We start from the raw sequence: 21,497 nt of genomic DNA, 5'->3' as shown, positions 1-21,497 counted from the left end.
AAATATCAGTTACAAACTTTCGGAAATATTCAAACCATGTCCAAACGCTTAACTGAATGGCAAGAAGGAAACAACCTTGGCCCGCAATTATGATAAAGGCAATTAAGTACAGTTGTGAGTTCATAATTATGGCCCATATTGATACTGTATTATTAATTACACTGAAATGATTACTTTGTACAAAGTTGTAATTACTGTTACCTAAGCTTACCTTTGCTCTTAGTTTCCCTCGTCTGTTGAAGCACAAATGTAATGCCGTATGTTCCCCGTAAATTTTTATGGTCCCACTGGGTGTGGATTCAAATATAAGTTTACCTGGAAAGAAATGAGAAATCATTTATTAAGTGGTCAGTGTGTCAATTTACCATTTACCACATCTTCAGGGTTGATGAAAGCCAGCTGGTACTGGGTTTTGTAACCCGGTCCAGATGTTAATAATTTTTTTATCTAACTTCAAGATTCATTTACCTAAATCTAAATATTACATGTACATGTACTAATCTGGTAGCATAATTCCTTTCTGAAGCTTCCTATATACGAATTTTATTATTTTTAAAAGTATTTCTCAAAAGTCATGACTGAAACGAATGAATATGTATACTTTAATTTCGTTAAGGAATATTTATCTTTATTTTGGACTGACCTATTTAAATTTATGAGAAAATAACCAAAGAAGTTCGCAACAAAATGATGTGTAAAATATAAAACATCCCCGTTGCTTAGGTAAGCATATCTATCTTGTTTCAAGTGACAGATGAAAATGTATATCTTATACCATTCCTTACAATTACAAAGCAGAAAATTGTGATAAATAGCCAAAAGAATTTCTAGCTTTTTAAACCGTTGATCTTTAACCCAGCGAATTTCTTGGGGGCGGCGATATGCTATTAACCCAAAGAGCCTAGAATAATTATTAAACCATTTGCAAATTTTCGTTTTTTAATCCTGTCAGTGCATTAAAGATTGCATAACAGAAGCGAAGATAATAGAGAAAGAAGGTAATATGTTTATAGATCCATGTTAAAAGCTCATAGACTTTGATCTCGGCGATTCCTTGAACGAAAAACAATTTTGCAATTATCTCACGCGATTTACGAGTGTCGTCTGCATTTGCAGAAAACTAATAATGTACGTAATAAATATTTCACCAGAGAATAATGTTATTTTAGTACCATCGTTTATAAATATATGATTACTTGACATTTGCATACTGCTAAAAAGGATGTTCGGTAATTATGAACTGTAATTGTATTTCTTATGTTTTTGGGTTTTTTTTTAACTTTCCTCAATTTTCGTAACTATTCTAGTCTTATAAGGTATGCTTCGACACAGAAGATCGTGTTTAGTACAGCGCTGTTACCCAACAAAGTTGTACTAACGCATTTTAATACTTGGTACCAAAATGCGGCCGAGTTTTTTTGTTAGTGCCAAAATACGCTAAAGACGTACATAGGTTTTGTCAAGGAACATAAAATGAAACGAATTGTGGTATAAATTAATCAGTGTATTTCATGAGTTTCTTTTTAACACATTTACATGAGGTTTGAAGAAAAATATCGTGTTAATAACGGCAACGGTCAGTCGGTGGTCGCAAAAGTTCACATAATCTTTATGTTCTGTGAATGTTCAACACTTTTAGTTTTCTACCAACATCCGATTATCAGTAATACGTGTATACAAACATAAGGCATTTTGGCAGTGATTTCCAGAATCCGTTGAGTCTTACTCATTTTGGTAGTGACTTCTCCAACTCCGCACCAAAAGTCAGTCGTTCAACTTTGTTGCTTAACATTGTGGTATCATTTTGCAAAACAGAATTTTGCGATTCTGTTGATTCAGTCTATACAACCCAATATATTCACATTGTACAACTATAAACTGTACAGGCTTTTCTCATAATGCTAATAGATTTACCGTTTGACATGAGATAATGAGATAATTATGAGGCCCTGCAGGACTACTATTACATGCAAAGTTTTTCATTTGTATTACAACAGCGATGGGCACAATAATGCACTGGATATTTCATTTCAGTCATTTAAATATCAGACGATATATCTAAAACTGATGGTGAAAAAAAATTCCTCTGAATTAAAAAAGACTTATGACAGGAAACGTGCTCTTTCTGCGGGCCTCAAAATTAATTATGGTCAGAAACAGTGTCTAACAGTACATTTGGTGAATTGCCATGCTTTTCTAATTGAACAAAATGATTACTAAAGCGTGATGGATAAAATAATTGTCTAGATAACCAATTTGAATAAAACTTTAATCAACTGATATAGGCCCGGACTTCTCTTATTTTCATTGTATACGTGTTATCTTATCATCTTATATACGATAACGTTTTCCAACAGAACCTACGTTACAATTGTTGGTAACGTATGTAACTATCTTCTCAGAAAAATAAGTAATCTCTTCGGTCCGATAAGCTTACTGACGGATAATTTGGAAAGACCGTAGGGAAAAGCTAAAATACTATATCGAAGCTGCTTTATATACACACCTGAATTGAACTACATTTGTACAGTTTCAACATTTGCATACGTACTCAAATATCTGTTATCATGTCTCACAAATCAGCAGTGACATTTTAGTCTTTTTAACTGACGCTATATATTTTCTCTAACCCTCTCATATACATAATTAAAATCAATATTGATAATATATAAACTATACGAATATATAAATAATGAAGTTTTCCATTGATGTATGATCACTTTTAAGTTACTTATACGGCTTTCTGTGCCTGTCACGTCCAGTCCGGTGATATCACATTAATATTTGTTGTCTCATGGTTACTTTCAAATTGAACGAACTGTTGTTGTTTTTTGTCAATGGTTCAACTCTACTATTTCTTAACATAATACATGTACTATATATTATTCTAACTGATGTCACCTTCAACGTGATTTCATGTTTCTTTTTTTTTTTTTTGTAAAATCATGTTATGTTGCATACACAATCTGAATGAAAGAATGTTAACAAATACAGGTAAAGCAACACTTCTACCTGACAGAGATGCAACAACAATCTATGTTGTGACCTTGACCTTGGATCAGAAAAATCACAAACAGTTACTATATTATGCTGAGGTGATAACCAAGTTTATGTACCTGACCTAGGCGATATCCAGCAAAGCCGATAGGCCTCGCTGAATATCATCTTGGTCAAGTCCACAGACTTTAGCATCTACCGAAATGCTCACACAGTAGGTATTCTATTTAATGCTTAAACTGAAAAAAAAAATGAAGAAAAAAATAGCAGTGTGGTTTGTATCAACAACAAATTGCTAGATTGTAAATAAAGGGTTTAAATACGACCAACTAACCAATACCAACAACTCATAAAAGCTTCCCAGTCATTTTACACAAAATGTTACGGTGAATATCAGTTTCTATTGACCTTCATGTGACCAGTTACCAGCCAAAGAGATAAGTGGAATTTATTGGTCATGTAATATCTTTCTAAAGTAGAATTATGAGATATTACAAACTTTCATGTTTTCTTCAAATTAGACTGCATCAAATATGTACATGTTCACCTGTATTGTAATAGGGATTCTTTTATACGAAATGCAAAAGAACCTTCAATTCTGATAGATGTACAGCTTGTGGTGTTATTTTTGTCCAAAGATCTGAGAGATGCTACACGTTAATCAAGGCTTATCAAAGACTGATCAGGCCTTGTTTTCTTCCCAAGCAAGATTCAGTCAAATCTTCCTTAAACATGCATTGTCTTTGATTTGTTTCTTTTTTCCCCAAGATTACATGCATTTCCTTAGTCAATTAAATATTTAGCGAAGTGGTTTTCAGGAAGAATTGAATGTGTTTTAATAAGCATCAATGGATCATTGACCGCCTTTATTTTTAATGAAACGAAATCCGTCTTCAATAGAGTTTGAACAGACTTTAAAGGCTATGTTTGTTTGATCTACATATTTGTGTTTGGATAGTAAACAATGGTATAAAGTGTATTGAAGTGGATAGATGATCAGAATCAGGACAGCACTGGCGTATCAGGTATCAAGTTTGGTGTACAATGTCCGTCCATGTTTGTATTTCTCACCCTTAATAATGGTCAGCAAAATAATCATAAAACAAACTTTTAAAAGCATTTGAACAGATAACAATCTTAAGTCGGACATTAAATACATTTAAAATGATGTACTATTTCAATATTTAGCCGTGGTCTGCCTTGGGATTAAGGACAATGAAGTTTTGGAGACAGTGGTAAACGTATTGCTAGTCCATATAAGGTCAATGCACAGGTGAATGCATTGAAAATTAAGGTGTTTTATACAACTTTAAAGGCATGTTTAAGAGGCCGTCTGTTTGTTTGGAAAAGCCAAACCTGTGAATTAATTCTACAGCTGCCCATTCTAAACCCGTCAAGTTAATTATAGTTCAGTAAGGTTTCAAATTATGGTCACAGATTTTGTGTTTCTTTTGCATCAATTGTGTTCGACTGAAATGGGCGGCTAAGTAGTTGTGATGAACAAGAGTTGACTACATGATGTCTTAAGAAAACATCCAATTACTTTCAAGACCAATTTAAATCGCCGCTGATGTGGATTTAACATCATTATTAGACGTATGCCAAGTTGGATTGGGATAATAACCAAGGTGTCAACTAGAAAAAACAGATACCTCTTCAAGCAGTAGAGGATGTGTTGCAATACATCAGTAAGCAGGGGATTGTTAATGATATCATTGTTATTCAAAATGTCGCTGTATCATAATTTTCTCCAATATACGGGATTTGTCGAATGAAACTTTTACAATAGCCAGATTTCACACATACCTGGGGTTTGTATTTATTATACCCATATACCAGTGGTGTTTTGCATTACATATTATATTCTTTATAAATTTATGGTTTTTAGTGCGAAAATGCAATGACAAACGCTTTGTAACAACCAATATGTCGGCCACGTTTCACTGAGAGTACATAGTAGGAGTGCTATAAACTCTAAACGAAAACAAAAATGTATTTTCATACTTACTGAAATCCATGTTTTTGCCCTTCCACTTCCCTCTAGCGTTAATTCCTTTGCGTCCCTTTTTAACTATCTTAACTATTCTTTCACTACATAAGTTGTATAACAAATGTTTTCTAAAATGAGTTCCAGTCCCTTCAATAGTTTCACCAACGTTTTGATTGAAGAACTGATCAAATAAGTTCACCTTAACGTCTTTTAGAGGATTAACTCCAAGGCTTGCACCATTGACCTAAAAATATAAAAATAGCACTATAAAAAGTTATTTCTATGAGCTGCAGAGATAAGAACATTTATGATATGAGCCGCGCCATGAGAAAACCAACATAGTGGTTTTGCGACCAGCATGGATCCAGACCAGCCTGCGCATCCGCGCAGTCTGGTCAGGATGCATGCTGTTCGCTAAGTTTCTCTAATTGCTATAGGCTTTGAAAGCAAACAGCATGGATCCTGACCAGACTGCGCGGATGCGCAGGCTGGTCTGGATCCATGCTGGTCGCAAAGCCAATATGTTGGTTTTCTCATGGCGCGGCTCATATTATCTATATGCAACATTCTCTTAAAAAATGTTCGTGGAATTCAAACTCGCTATAATATAAAAGAAATGAAAAGAAGAAATCTCCAAGTGGGGAGCGGTATGTTTTTATGGGCTAATAATGATACGTTCCAGAACGTAAACGGAATGCATAGCCTTATTTGAATGTAATATGTGACATTTTGCTTTTCAAATACTCTACGACAGTCAAAGACTAGGCACTCCCAGGGCCTTTTACGACTAAAAAAATGGTTTCACACTTTTCTACACATAAACAATATGTAGAAAGATCCTTTTTTATTTAGTATGCGAATCCGCCTGTCTGTTATGTAAGGGGTCACAAATGAAATCTATTATACGTTCTGAATCATACTTCAAAATACAAGAAGCCCTATTATAAAGCAGTTCTATGCTATCCACACTTTCCTTATTATTTTGATAACTTTATTTAATTCTAAATGAGTTTTGAACATGTATGTTCCTGAAACCCTCTTCAACAAAAATAATTAATTGATCCCATCAAACTAATAATGCATGTATTCTAAAATCTCTACCGTTCGCGTATATTCAAAAATGTTTAAAATATTTCTGAATTCCAGTGATCACAGTAGATAATTAAAAGAAACAGAGATATTTAGCTGCGGTCTGGCTCTATTCTATGTCGTGCACTGCATGTAATGTTACATATTACATGTAAATAATCGTAAAATAGCACAACCTTTTTTAATTACCTGCTTATCACATGATGATTATACATCATGACTTTAACAACAGAATGCGAGTTGAAAAATGTAAAATTTATTAAACAGGTATGATGAAAATGAACATAAGTTTGCCATTCAATCACAATAATATTACATTAACTTTACATTAACATTTTATGTTCTTTCCTCCAGTCGATTTTATTACTTTATCTCCTGTTTATTAGCCTTTATTTAATTGAAGAGGACGTCGGAAGAAATTAATTTAAAAAGTTTAAATGGTAGAGGGAGTTAACTCATACATAACATCTCTTTTATATAAAAGATAAAACGTGATGATAAAGATACCGGTATTGCAGCAAATGCATTAAGCACAGTAATAAGACAGAAATATCACAGTAGTTTGTAAATGGGAATCCTTTAAAAATCGATGTGTTTAGTATATTGAATGGTGGCTGAAGTACTTGATTTTAACATTTAGCCCGCTAGATTTTTAAAACCGACTAGTCCATTATTCAATTTGAGCAAAACCATTTATTATTTGAAGGGGTGTTCACTGAAAATTTACTGACTGAATAGCGAATAGTGCAGACCATGATCAGACTGCAGGCTGATCTTGGTCAGCACTGGTCGCAAAGCCAGAATCACTTGCCGCCAACAGGATAAGGGTTAATTCGTTCTAAAGGTAAAAGCGTATCATTGCATACTGTGTGTTTGCAGATTTACTTTACAATAAGTTGGGTTTGCGCTTAGATCATGGTCATATTTATACACTCCGCCGTCGGATATTTTCCAAGTTCATTATAGCTGTAAGCAATGTTTTCTGCTTCTCCGAGTGTTATATTGCCCGAGAGTACAGTATTTATCGCATAGGAAAATGTGCTATAAATAATTTATAATATAATATAATAATGAAAAACATGTCCTTCTACGCAAGAACTGTGTTATAATTCCAGATCGGGAAGTGTTGTAGCACGACCTGGGTAAAAGACATTATAAATTTACCATCAAGAAAAACGAAAGAAATAAAATGCACAATAAGCAATATAATACACATTATATAAGAGAATCATACCATTAAATAAATGTTTTCGTTTGTTTTTCTCGAGTATAAGGTTATTATTTAGACTGATGATAAGTTTTTAAAACGAGTTTAATGTAAATGAAAGGTTTATTTTGCCATCAAGTGATATCACTTTCGTTTTTGTTTTAAAGCCACTTTTATTGACATTGATAGATAAAACAAAGGGGATAGACTCGAGCTTTCTGCCGGCATATAAAACATTATAATCACGGTAACATATCGTTATTTCTTATCTGTAAAGTAAATTTGACTAAAAGTTATTTGGACATGGGTCTTATCTAAGTTAAATAGTATGCAACCCAATTATTTGTCGAAGATGCATCATTACCTAAGTTATGCAATAATTTCAGTGTTTAAACTGTTAAACAATTAGATAAAAATTATCTAAAGAAATTATCTTCCTGGTAAAAGAACTATACAAGTGTATTTATCAAAATTTAAAGATTTTCTTTGTAAATATGAGGAGATTAATGTGGCAATTTTGTTCATAGCTACTTAAACTTCGTTCGTAATGTGACAAAAAATAAAGACTGAGGTTATGTCTTAGGTAAAACGATACCCACTGTAATGATGTTTCGCAAATAAAGCTAAATTTATTACATTATGAAAGAAAATGCCTGACATTTGGTTTTTATAAATATAAAAGGTTAGACAAAAATATTACTTAATGTCGCTGTGACCCAGATCCGTTTACCAGAGTTCCAAGCAGATATATTTGTGGATAGTAATGTTTCCTGTTACCGAAAGAACTTTTGATACACTATTTTTGCCAGCTTTCTTTACATACTTTTTAATTATTCGGCTATGCACAATGGATATACCGCCCACGTGAAAATATGAAAAACGATGACTTGCATGTGATGAAGCAATAAACGCAAGTTCATGTTTATCGTACCAGAGTAACAGACACAACAGTCCAATGCAGTTTCAAAGATATTTAGTTTCTTTGTTTACATCGAGTATCTACACAGATTTTTGCAGTTTTGACAAGCTTTGTTAAAGTAGAGACGGATATGTATCGTATCGCTGAGGCTATCAAAGGCTTTGTTGCCTTCAAGATCGACACTGAACCAATCTGCAAGGCTATCAGAGGCTATCTTCAACTAATTAGCACCTTATCAAACCGCCAAGTTTATTTGGAATCCAACCAAATTCACACCACTATCAAATCGTTAGGGGCTTATCAAAAACTTAAGTCGTAATTTCTACAGTCAATGCATTTCGGAAATTGTGCAATAAATGAGTGTTAAGCTGAGATAAGATAAGGAGAGGAATAACCAGGTGGGAAATAAAAACAGATCATGATATGGGCAAAAACCTACTACAATGATAAAGTTTGTAGGTCGAAGGAGGGCGTGATAAATAACCTAGAGAGAAACATAGTCTTTCAAGTCTTTCTGTCCGCCCGTCGGATTGTTTAAAAACTAAACACGTCCAATTCGTTGATAGTACATTGCGCAGTTCGCTGGCTAATATTCAGGCCAACTGCATACAAATATGTCATTCACGAACAGTAAACAGAAATGTATAAAAACTTTTGTCAAGAAGCATTAATTATTGTATGCAGATGCACTTTAAGAGGTAAAGCAAGGTGTTTTGCTGAAACGCAAATGGATATAAAAGTACACAAATACAATTTAGCTCCGGTATGAAATGAGATACTCAGTTTTCCAAAGCCGTAATAGTTACTAATGATGTTTTATCCACCTTGGTGTAGGCTGAATGTTTGTTCTATCTTCGGTTTTGTACCCTCTGCAATGTAAATTAGCTACTGGGTGGTTACACAAAGCGTGCCAAATGGCGGAAACAAATTCGGTAAACATGGTAAGTTCATTACGTAATTAAACCGTCTTCCGACGGATGGACCTCCCAAACACTTACAACATGACGAAAAATCTTTGGTATGGAATTTATGGTAACAAAAATGTAGGTGAAAAAGATATCCCGCTAAACTCTGCATGCATTTGCACGCGAGTACAAATGTTTTTACGAAAAAAAAATCTGCAAGTCGTTTAAGTTCCAAAGGAAATATCACAAAGAAATATACTAATATGCAAAAACTGATTGTCTGTATTATACTTCAGTGTTTGCAAGGGTGGTCTTACGACAAGCGGATGATTATCTCGTATTACATACACGTGCACGTTTATTTCTAGTTAGTCAATGAATAGTTTGTAAGAAGGAATGTGGCGGGACCATAATATCAATAACAGTTAATATCAAAATGCAACCCGAAACCACGAAGGTTAATATTAAATATTCAAAAATGTTTTTTTTTTTTTTTCTTTTTCAAGTATTTTGAACAAGTTTATTACGTCTTTAAGAAGTTCATTGATCGACATTTTCCAGTTAATCCATCACATTAAATACAATTTATATTATATTTTCAAAGAAATAATAAAATTCGCTTTAAAACAAATGACATAACTGTTTTGCGACCCTGAGAACATTTGCAACATTGTAACTGTGTGGTACAGAAAAGACAACATGTGTGAAGCCTGAATGCACGCTCGATTTTAAGAAAATAATAAACAATTATTTTAATGGTTATAAATGTAATGAACTTCTTTTATTACTGTTTTCAATTAACACCGTAGACAATTACAAATTACGTTATTTACTCGCAGTTTTACTGTACTCTCTAACACAAAAGAGTTTGCACTGAGACGTTTAATTTTTATGCAAGCGCCTTTGTTTTAAATCGGTACACTTATGAATAAGCTCAAATATACCCTGAACAAAAGGTAACGCATGACTCAGTACACTGACTACCACTGCTACTGTTTTGAAAGGTTACTGTATTTTTTTTCTCAACAAGCATAGATAACTTTGGCATTCAGATAGGGTATCTATTACTTTACACTAATGACTGCGATGATATATTAATGGGAGACTTCATTCACACAACAGTCGCTACACCGACGTTGCAATGTTATTTTACTCCATCTATCAATGAATAAAACAGAGCTTCCGTGGGCGGAACTAACTTGCCTGATGTTAATCCCTTTTAATGATAAAATATTAATAAGAAATACAGTATTGTGTTTGACAAACCAAATAGATGATATTCATTTAAAGAATAACACACGAATTTCAGATATGAAATTGCATCCAAATGCGCCAATAAATTCACACATCCCCCGTCTTCACAAATTTTCACCGCCTCTGTATTCAGACGTAAACAATTAGTCTAACAGTCATCAGTTACACGCAAATAGCTGACAAATATTCTCTTATTCATCGAGTTCCAAGAAAAAATCTTATTAAAGAAACGTGTGCATTGCCAAAACACTTTTAGTACCCAGAACTCCAGAATTCCCATTGATCTCCTGAAATGAATGAAGTTCACTGGAACGTTGCTAACATATTCAATAACATACCAACATTCTCATTTAGTTCTTTGTAGCGTAAGCCTCCAAGATAAATGTTTTGCCTTTATAATTTTTATGGTTTTAAGCAAGGTTCTATATACATTTTTCCTAAACATTATACAAAAAGTCACATTCTTGACATATAACAGTGTCTGGCGATTTCTGTGGCGTTTGATGATAAAGTAATCAAAGACATTATTTAACTTTTTTTAACAAAATGTACCGATTTTCTTAAGTATATATTGCTTAAGAATCAATATAATTACTTTAATGGACGAACTATTACTGCGCGAACAATGTCGGTTTGGTAAACCTTTGATCTACTGAAAACATGATTTAGCATAAGTAATTGCACCAATAAAACAAAAGTTTCACTCATTAACGGAACTCGTTCATCAGTATCCATTTCAATTTCGACAGTCGGGCATTGCCACGACCGGAGAAGCTGTTTCATGTTACGGTACATTTTCGTATTAGTGTTTTCGTTTTTCAGTGTTGTATGGCGGCCTCCTGTTTGTTTTTGTTTGTTTTCGTTTTGTTGGGAGAGAATGGAGCTATTGCCATTTCATAAAAACACGTTTCTATTATTGAAATTATGTCTAATATATGTTGTTTCTTTTTTTTTTGCGGTTGACATTAGGATTCTTTTCGAAACTGAGGCTGTATTTGATGACAGCGTTTTGTAGAAGGGTTAAAATGATCAGGATGACTTTAAATTGTGTATAGTCTCTGTGGCTAATTATTTGGACACGATGTCTGGTGTACGGCAAAGGTTTTACAAGGACTGTTTATTTTATCATTGACAATGCAAAGTGCAAATACTTGAGGTGAGTTCAAACGGTTAACTGGCGTTCATCGGGTAATTACAGTAGTAGTCTTTGCGCACACAGTCATTTGGTTTAAAGCTATTTACTTGACAGTGATTGTAGAATTAGCAAAATTACAATACTACATAAACGTTCGATAAAGCTTCCTGGGTGGATAACCAGTAGCCCTCTCCCCCACACCCGCCCCCAGTTAGCGAAGTCAGATTCGAACCCGCGCGGTCCATCTGTTAGGAGGTGATACACCACTAAGTTTCCGATATATTATACACTAACGGTTCTTGTGAACTAGTATTTCAACGTGTTTACGACCTATACAATAACATCATGAAATGTCAAATTTGACATATTCTATTTATATACCATTTCTGAAAATCTGTTTGTTTCAAATACAGATTAAGACGATTTTCTATTGTTACTAATATACACAACTGACAGTTTAAAAACATCATTACTGAAATATATATTTTTGCTATTTTGTGGTCGCCTTTATCCTCAAATCTCCTAAGACACATATTTACGGTTAACGTATTTGCTATTTGTGCTCGTTTTTTGAAATAGGATATTGTGTTTAGCAAAGACACTTTATCCCTTTATACATAAAATGTAAGAGTCCAATTAATCAAATCTATAATAGTGGTTTGGTACATGTCTCCAATTTCGTTAAGTATTTGAGTCAAGTTTCAGGTTGTGTATGACAGAAACGCGGATGACTGAAACTGTCAATGAACATTGCTTGCAAGGAATCAGGAAGACTTTTTAACGCCATGAACTCATTCCTATATTCCAGTATAGATGGAAGAAATGTCACCTATAACTGCATTGATAACCATACAACCGATATAGTATGTGTCTAATAATCATAAATTATAATGAAAACATAGTTCTATAGCCATGAAAGAGGAATAACGATTCCATTTAAACAGGTGGCATACAATTTACTTATGTATAAGTGTAATAGATACAATCTAAACTAGGAATTCGTGGAAGTATGTATGAGATGTAGGAATTAGTCTAATATCAAGACAGAAACATCACAAAGAACAATCAATAGACAAAGGTATAACAGAGCTAAGACCAATGAAAGAAAAAAATTTCGACAGAGTTATGTTTACAGTTTATGGATGGGTGTTGGTATCAAAGAGGTGAGTGTGTAAAATAAGTTAAAGTGAAAAAATCAACGGAATTAACACGAGATAATATAGTCGTAACTTAAATACAAACATAAATCTACAAACATAAATCTATTGAAGTAGGTATCATAGAATATCCTACGGAAAACAAAGTACGCGGGCGGCGAAGTAGTCCAAAATCTATAAATCAGAAAAAGTATCAGACAATCAGTGACACCGACCATATGCTAGCAACGTATTTTCCTAAAGTTAATGGCACTCGGGGTCGTGCCCTGCAACTATATTTACCAAATGATGTTTGAAAACCCTCAGGCATGCGGTTCTCAATATCGTCCTTGTTCATATTTAAAACTGAATTTAAACTGAAGACTGTCGAATTTGCATTATAATGAAGACACATGGGAAACTCAATCTGAAGGTCTAAACAGTGAAAAGACTCGTGTTTCTTTGATCTCAAGTGCTTTGACGACATACTCCACAATTAGGATTTTGATTTGCGGCCATTTTAGGCGAGTATTTCGTATCCGGAGACAGTTTATGGTTTCCTAGGATCTATATAGTGTTCCTTAAGTAAGAGGTTTATATACTAGGAATGTTGTATTAGAATATAAAAACAATCGCAATAGTTGCAAATTTTGAACATTTACGTACGTGAAACAAAAGAGCGGAGAGAAATGTCTGGTAGTTTCTTATACGTTTCTTCATTAATTAATACTATGAAGTTAGTGGGCATATCAATAAAGATTTGAAGACAAACAGTATCAGAATAAATAAAACGAATCCATTTCACTTATGTATTAAACAGAAAATCTATATAAAGGAATATTCATTGGTTTTCTTAACTAGACTCAAATCTGATTTTTTCCCCGATCAAACAGATTGATTGAACGCAAGTATTTTTCATTTATATTCTACATCTATACGACAACTACAGTTAAAGGAACATTTTAAGTCGTTATTGCAGACTCATATTTGAATATACATATGTTGCAGATAGCTCCGGATCGAAATATCACAATTATTTTTATTTAAATTGAATTTCCTGAGGGAAACAACAACAACCGTCTTAGTGATAAAGTTAGTTGTTTTGATTGACTTCAAATGTTTTTATTGTCCCTGAAAGCAAAAAAAAATGCTAACTCAGATTTCACAGCATATTTTTGTGGGCCAGAGATTACGCACCTCTCTTAAACAAATAGAATATGAAGCCCTACTTCAGGGTATGAATGCTAATAAATCACATAAAACGCATAATGATAAAAGTAAAGAATTAAACATAAAACACTTTTGATAAATGATCTCTTTTTATTGAGTGAGATCAAGAATTATAGCTCACCAAAATAGAAAGTGAAAACTTTAAAAACAATATCTAGTTAAAAGCAGTGAAACATCAGAGGATATGATCCACCTCAACTTGTCAGATGGTGAAAAGCCCACAGGTGGACCGAGTTAATTTATCAGATGATCATTTGGAAGCACAAGACGTTACCAAGCATAAAAATAACATACTCGCTTTTACTGTGTATGTCCATCAGATGTAATGAAAACTCAAAAGTGTACGCCTAACACCGGTTTATGCGGAATTCTCTACTACAAAACTAGAAATATCGAATGGAATCCATGCCCCCATAGGGCCAGAGAGAACAGTAATATAGAGTCCACGTATAAAGGGACTTACTACTTGTGTCAAAATACATCCTGGACTGGTACACAAGTATAAAGACTGCTGTGTCCTTCATATACACATGAGCTATAGAATCAGCGTTCAGGAAATGCCACCATTGACAAATAAAGAGCATGCAACCAAAACAGATGAATTATCCTTAACTAGATTTATTTGTCGTACTTGAACAAGAATGAATGGAGACCTTCATTGTAAAGCATTGCCTTGAACTGAGCACCAAGAACTTGTTGCAATTAATATAAACAAATTACGTGCCCAAGTTGTTTAGCAACCGTCGCTTAATCTGCATTCATAAAATATGGCAAAAACTGTTATGCAACAGTAAGACCTGCATTTTATCATAATATCATATAACGTCAGTAGGTTTGGATATAAGGCCAAGCCTAATGAAACTACTGGTTGTAGATACAATACACTTGACTCGAATATTATGGAAATTTCATCAATTCAACTTCCCGTTTTATATGGAATAACTTTTCACCGGCCTTTACTTCAATATTTACACTTGGGATAAAAGAACTGTCAGGCATTCTAATAAAATAATAAATCTACACTTAAATTACCAAAGCGTTAATTCAACTGCAGATGGCATACGGATGGCAATCTTTTATTGGTTTGAAAGGACCGTCGTTTATTGAAATACAGGGATACTTTCAATACAAGGACCTTTTTATTACGCGTATCATATCGGTACTTGCGCCATTCTGTTTTGCTTACTCTGTTACTAGACTATCGACGCGTCACTTGCAAGATGATTTCTAGACAAGGACCCTCCTGTTACTGGGATAACATTGACGCAACATTTACGAGAACCGTTCTGTTACCCGCGTGCTATTTAAGGACCGTTGTATTCGGCAGACGTTACCACATCCCATCCTTAACAAAGTTTTTGACCTAAAACTAACTGACGCATTAATATCAGTCGTATCAGCGTGCCAGAATTAATATTATATAGCACAGTGTCCGCTTTGTCGATTTTGCATAAAGGATACATTTTCACATTTCATAAAAAGAGAATGCAAGGTTATAAATATTCACGTAAATCACAGATGAATGCAACATAAACATCGTAGTGTTAACATCAAACCGCTTATTGCAGTTTATTGTCACTCATATCTGTTGCCTACTATATTAATTTTGATATGTGTTTGCTAGCCTATGTCGGTAGCTAGAAACACTAATGAATTTTGGCTTCATTGACAAGTCTTGCTGAATGTAAACTTGACTTTAGCAAACGAAACATTACTGTTGGTACCACGTTTACTTCAGTTATTTAGAACATGACTTTAATTCAGACTCCTGAAACAATATACAAATGTGAACCATTTAAACAAATCACACCACTAAGTTAACGGGTTTCTCGTGAGCTTTCGCGAAGTTCTGAGTTAGATCAGCCATAACAAATGTATGGTATACTGTAGGTCTATATTTAACTTTTACAGAATAACGACGTCATACTTGGCTACTACGTCATACAGCAATACACGGAAGACTGTCGTATCTTTTACAATATCATCATTTCACTCACTTATATAGACCGTTATTACTTTTTTCCCCGACCATTTCTTTAAAGTTAAAAACTGTATTACCAGCACTTTAATCCTTAGCCTGCTGGCGGCAAGTGATTCTGCCTTTGCGACCTCTGTACACCTGTGCAGTCTGACCATGGTATGCACTGTTCGCTATTCAGTCAGTAAATTTTTGGTAAGCAACCCTTTTAACAGTTAATGGTACTGTCCAAATTGAAAGATGGACCAGTCCTCTTTAGAAATTTAGCAGGCTAAGGATTAATATCTTATATACAGCATGAACTCCTCAGTTCAGGATTTCAAGCGGTCGCTGTTATTTGCATATTAAAAATGATGAGTCGCATTTTTAATGTTTTTAAACAACATTCCATTATATGAGTGGTTTACAGAGCCGCGACAAGTTTAAGTGCTAACGTATGATTACCACAAAACACTTTTGCCATAAAATACAAAGCCAAAACGTTCATCGTTGCGTAAATATGTACTTGATGCTCTAAACGCTATTATCATTCTTGCCACATAGTTATAATAATATGCTAATAAGCGGTGACAAAAGATGAAGTCAAAACGGGGCATTATGCCTTCATTATTATAACATCTTCAGGTGAGAAGGTTTCAAAATAGTAAATATTTGAATTTCGACATTTTTCAACAATAAAAATTGTATCCTAATACAGATAGACAGAAATAGAGCGACATGTGGTTTAGCTAATTATATATGCGAGCGTTTATTATATGAAATAAGTCCAATTCTAATTGAAAATCCTCTTTAAACATTTGTTTAAGAAACAATGAAACTATGGCAACGAGCAATATATTAAGTCCTGTATTAAGTCCTGTATTGCGAGCAGTGATTTTTCTTCTTTACCTAGATACCAATAGTTTTTATAGCCGTTTTTTCCTTTTATGTTAACTAAATGGACAAACAAAATTATCTTTAAGGCTTTATTTGATCAAAAATAATACAGCGAGACTACTGATATTAAGAGATACAAAAAACGAAGGAACAAACTTATTTTGTGAATTTAAGCGGAATAAAACATCTCGCATAACTTACAATTATTGCATTTGATAAATGCAAATATTTTAAGAATTTCATATTTTCCGACACAGTTGAAATAGCGCCGAAACGAATAGGATCGTTTTTAATTAAAATCAGTTCAAACATATAATTTTATCAAAAGACCGGTGTGTGAATGGGGGTTCGGCTATTTGAATTTTGATTAAATCAAACACTGATATCTATATAATTAGTGAATAGAGTAGGTGGGAATTGAACACGATAGGTGTAAGTCTGTGTATATCTACAAATGATCTCTGTGTCTTTTTTACAAACTTAATTATTGTACTCTTTCATAAAATCTTACAATATTTTTAAAAAGAGGAACGCAAGTCATGAAAGAAAACATATTAGAAGGCGTTGTCTGAACATCGAACCGTCTCCTGTATCCCTTGTTCAAGTGCGAGTGAGGTCGATTTTCAATTCTTTAATCTTTTTTTTTTAAAGAAAGTTGTGCACATCAGAAAAAAGCTAAACCCGCAGGTGTCATAAAACGAAGTGCAGTTCCAACGCTGGTAAATAAAATGTATAAGTATGTTGGCTAAATCGCGACATTTTGTTCTTCGTGTTTTACTTTTACAACAAACAGAACAGTACTCTAGTTATATAATCATCTAACTATCTCGCAATGTTTCCTTTTGGCAAGGCGGGTTGTCTTTCATGGTTCACAACATGACGAGAATGGCATCCGGTCTTAACCCACATTATACTGGACACGATTGATTTTGCCTTTGCGACCAGTGTGGATCATGATCAGCCTGCACATCCGTGATCGCACTGTCTGCCATTCAATCAGTATATTTTTGGTAAGCACCCCTTTTAACAGTCGTTATGACACTGTCCAAATTGAAAGACAGACAAGTGCATTATAGAAATATAGAAGGGCAAGGGTTAAAGACTTACCTGATTAGCAGCGCTTCCCACTCCTACCAGCACAATTAGCAGCAGCGTCAACAACCTGCAAGATTAGAGAAAAATCAATTAATAAACAACTAAACACACAGTGAATGTCTATTTTAATAGTATTACCCACACACCTTCACGTTCATATACAAAAGATAAAACTGTTTCTATTTTTTACAAGTACCGCTTACATAATTCAAATGCAGACGTCTTCTTGCACTATTTTTATATGAACAACAGTAATTTCTTTAGTAGGATTAGAAGGGACATAAATAGTGACGTCATGTGCCTTCGGTTTACTTGAACATATTTGATGATCCAATTTATTCCCGTGTCTGGTTGTGGACGGATCTACACTCGTAAAAAAAACTTTAAAATGTAAAAAGAATACCCCGGTATCTAATTAAACAGTTTTTGCGAAGCGTATTCCTGTGCTTAACAAGAGTTTTAACACAAAAAGCCACAATACCTTAAAACTGATAATTTTTTATGGGAAAAAACAGACAGGCCGTATTCCAGGCCGTGTTCTTACAGTTAAAACGGGTCAAAAATTAAGATGCGCTAACACACAAAATACTTCTTATTATGAAAGAGAATTACAACTTTTGAGTTTGACCCTGAATAAATATAATGTCACATTGTGTAACGTTTAAAATTAACCTTATACTATGAAATTCATGTAACAGATTACAGCAAGCAATGTGACAGCTGCCTGATTTACGTCTCTATGCTTCGGACACATTGGCATGTCGCGTATTCAAAGCTCATCATAGTGTGCACATTATGCTTAGATTAACACGACACATTAATAACTAGTAGTGCAATATGCACATTCCGTGCGGAAACTTTTATGGTTTGATTTTCATGAATTCTTGTGGTTTTCATAACTGTTTCATTTTAATCGTATAAAAACTGTAGTATTAAAGAGGAAATAGTTATCTACAGGGAGCGTTCGGTAGGTTTGATTCTACTGCAAAAGACATATTTGACAACATTGTATTTACAATCTATAAAGGATATGAATGAGGTGTATTTGACGGAATTTATGAAATGACATGCTTTAGTAAATGCCCATCTTAAGAAACAGGAAACATTTTAGTGCACCATACACTTTGTCTTTTTTACTGCAAGTATTTATCATCATTTCCCGCTTTTTAAACTGCAAGGTTACAGCAGGTAAAATGTGTCAGATTAGTTATTTTATATGGCATTTTCAGTGACTTTAGCACGTATAAAAACAAGTACTTGCTACATTTTAACGAAACCATGTGAAAAATAAACATATACATATTAATGTTTATGTCAGACGGTGTAACGATAAAATTCGTGTAAATGTCAGCTTCCAGCGAGTGGTTTTGCAGACGACAGTTTTTTTACTACTGAACATGCTTGACAATTTCTTAAGTCGGCGAAAAATATACGAGTTTATCGTCGATCTTAGCAACCATGCACCGGTGTGTTACAGATAACAGCCGCTGGAATATTTGTTTTGTTTGCATTGTTTTGCATTCTGTTTAATGCAGTTGTAAACTTTTTCTCGATTTAAGACGTTATGAAACTGTATCATTGTTTCGTTTGTTCGTTTGATATGGCTTCACTTTCATCATTTTTTTCAGTTATGAAATGGTTGTAAGATATATTATGCGATCTCCCCTTAAGTTAAATGTCACTTTTGAATTTCATACTTCAAAGATTACTTTTTTCATACTTTATATGCCAGACTTTTCGGTGCATGTTTCAAAAAATCCTTTTACAGAGGTAACATATGTTATGCTCTATATAACATATACTTCGATTGTCTGTGGTCTAAATGTATCACTACATGGCTCCTTATATTGGCTTGTTCCTATAAGTCCGCTGTAAACTCGATACAATCATTTTTGCTGCGCAAAAGTAAAAATAATATATTTCTAATCCAACATACCATTGAACGGCTTGCCGGTCAAACGTCAAAAATATTTGCCTTCGGACCTTGTGTAACATTTCTGACTATTGACCCGCAAGTCATTCGAATAAGCGTATACAATTTCTATTTTACCTTACATTTCCTTTATTTGTGTGTATACTAATTGTGAATTTAACGAATAATGCTAGCTAATGGAAACAATTACTTACATACCAGTTACTCTCATTTAATGATATGTTTCACTTAGTGGGTGGGTCTAGACTTTCAAATTGTGTGATTTCAATTAAAATGCGCGAACAAAGACATCTCCGTTCGTTTTAACTTGACGAGAAAGGCTTTCAAGTGGTAAAATATGCACTTTTCAAAAATACAAAAATGTCTCTGTATTCAGTGAGCTCTCAAATATCAAAAAAGGGTATGATTCATTTTTATGAATACAATAGTAAGGTTACAATAATATAAAATATTTATTTGAAACGGAATTTATTTTTATCAACTTTTATAATAACGTTCTCTCTAGTTTCAAGCGATAGTAGTGTTCTTATTTCATATACAGAACAACTGCAATTCAAAACTGAAATATCTGAAGCAAAAAGCAATAAAATGGTTATTTTCTAAATGTTCTGTTGCATGTGGTTACTATAAAAAGTTCAAATCAAACTTCAGATTGCTTAATTTGACACAAATTATTCATAATCTTAAAGTGCATTTATAAGACGGTTATGGATATTTTTACGAATGTCTGCCTTTTTATAACCGAAAAGCAATAAATAAATAAATGAAAATCCCTGTGAATACGATAAGACATCCAGTAAAAAAAAAACAGGGAAGAATTTTGCATTCAGTGTTCAAGTTATGCAGGTATAGTTAAGTACCGTCATTAAATGCATGAGAATTAAATATACTGCGGACAAATATGTGTGACCAGAGCCTTGGGTTACACAATGAATCACTTCCCAGAAAACTGGACAAACGTCAAGTATTCAAGTTGCTATGACAGTTTAAAGCAGACCTTAAGGGTTTTGTCAATGTGGAGCGCTAGGTCAGAAAGCAGAGCGAGAAAGCATCATTAATATATTGTACAAATATTTACAATTTCTTTTCCATAGGATAGCTCAGTAATATTTCTAAAATGATGTTTAAAAAAACAAAACTTGCTTTCTTTGAAGTTTTCACTCAATAAAGTATGTAAATATACAGAAAGAATTCAACTGGACTTTAAAATGAATCGGTCTTTTGGGAGCTAGGTACCAAAGTGTTTGATCTGTAGATTAGGCGTGTAATTTACACAGTTTACTTGTAAAGTGTGATGTCAAACGACATTAAGAATGTCTGATTTTTAAAAAGCGATCAGAGGATCATTTACACTGCTATAAATTAAGCAGACGACAGTGTGATAAACATAGAAAATATTGCTATATTTCGAATATTGCAGAAGCTATAGTTTAATTTAAATTGTTCATTGCGGTAAACCACAACATACCGTATTAAGAGTTAAATGAATAAATCATTTTATTACATAAAAGCTCGCGTCTGCGCTTTGAAAGGAAACTTCAATCAAAATGACTAGAAGAATATCGTCATATTTTTATGTTTTTTCTTCTTCTCAAAACCAGTTGCAGATGTACCTTTAATATTCTATTACAATTGCCCTCCAATGTTATATATACTTCCTTAACATATGCACTTACGAAGATTCTATGTACAATACAATATACTAAACATCTAACCTTGGTCGCAGTTCCATTTTTGCTTAAACATTTTTGAA

General features: G+C 33.6%; 1 protein-coding gene across 2 annotated transcripts in view; it reads right to left on the bottom strand.

Moving 5' to 3' along the window:
- Nucleotides 1-21,497, bottom strand: part of LOC123546797 (fibroblast growth factor 18-like) — a 56,567-nt gene that overhangs the window by 14,581 nt on the left and 20,489 nt on the right. For both annotated transcript variants that reach the window (XM_045333362.2, XM_045333361.2), the window contains exons 2-4: nucleotides 17,824-17,878; nucleotides 5,006-5,231; nucleotides 212-315 (exon numbers count right to left, since the gene is read on the bottom strand). In XM_045333362.2, the coding sequence (XP_045189297.2) occupies nucleotides 212-315; nucleotides 5,006-5,231; nucleotides 17,824-17,878 (385 nt within the window). The remainder of the gene's footprint in view (nucleotides 1-211; nucleotides 316-5,005; nucleotides 5,232-17,823; nucleotides 17,879-21,497) is intronic.

The sequence above is a fragment of the Mercenaria mercenaria genome, chromosome 9, assembly GCF_021730395.1.
Source record: "Mercenaria mercenaria strain notata chromosome 9, MADL_Memer_1, whole genome shotgun sequence".
Lineage (NCBI taxonomy): Eukaryota > Metazoa > Mollusca > Bivalvia > Venerida > Veneridae > Mercenaria > Mercenaria mercenaria.
This window is presented reverse-complemented; position numbering and strand designations above follow the sequence as displayed.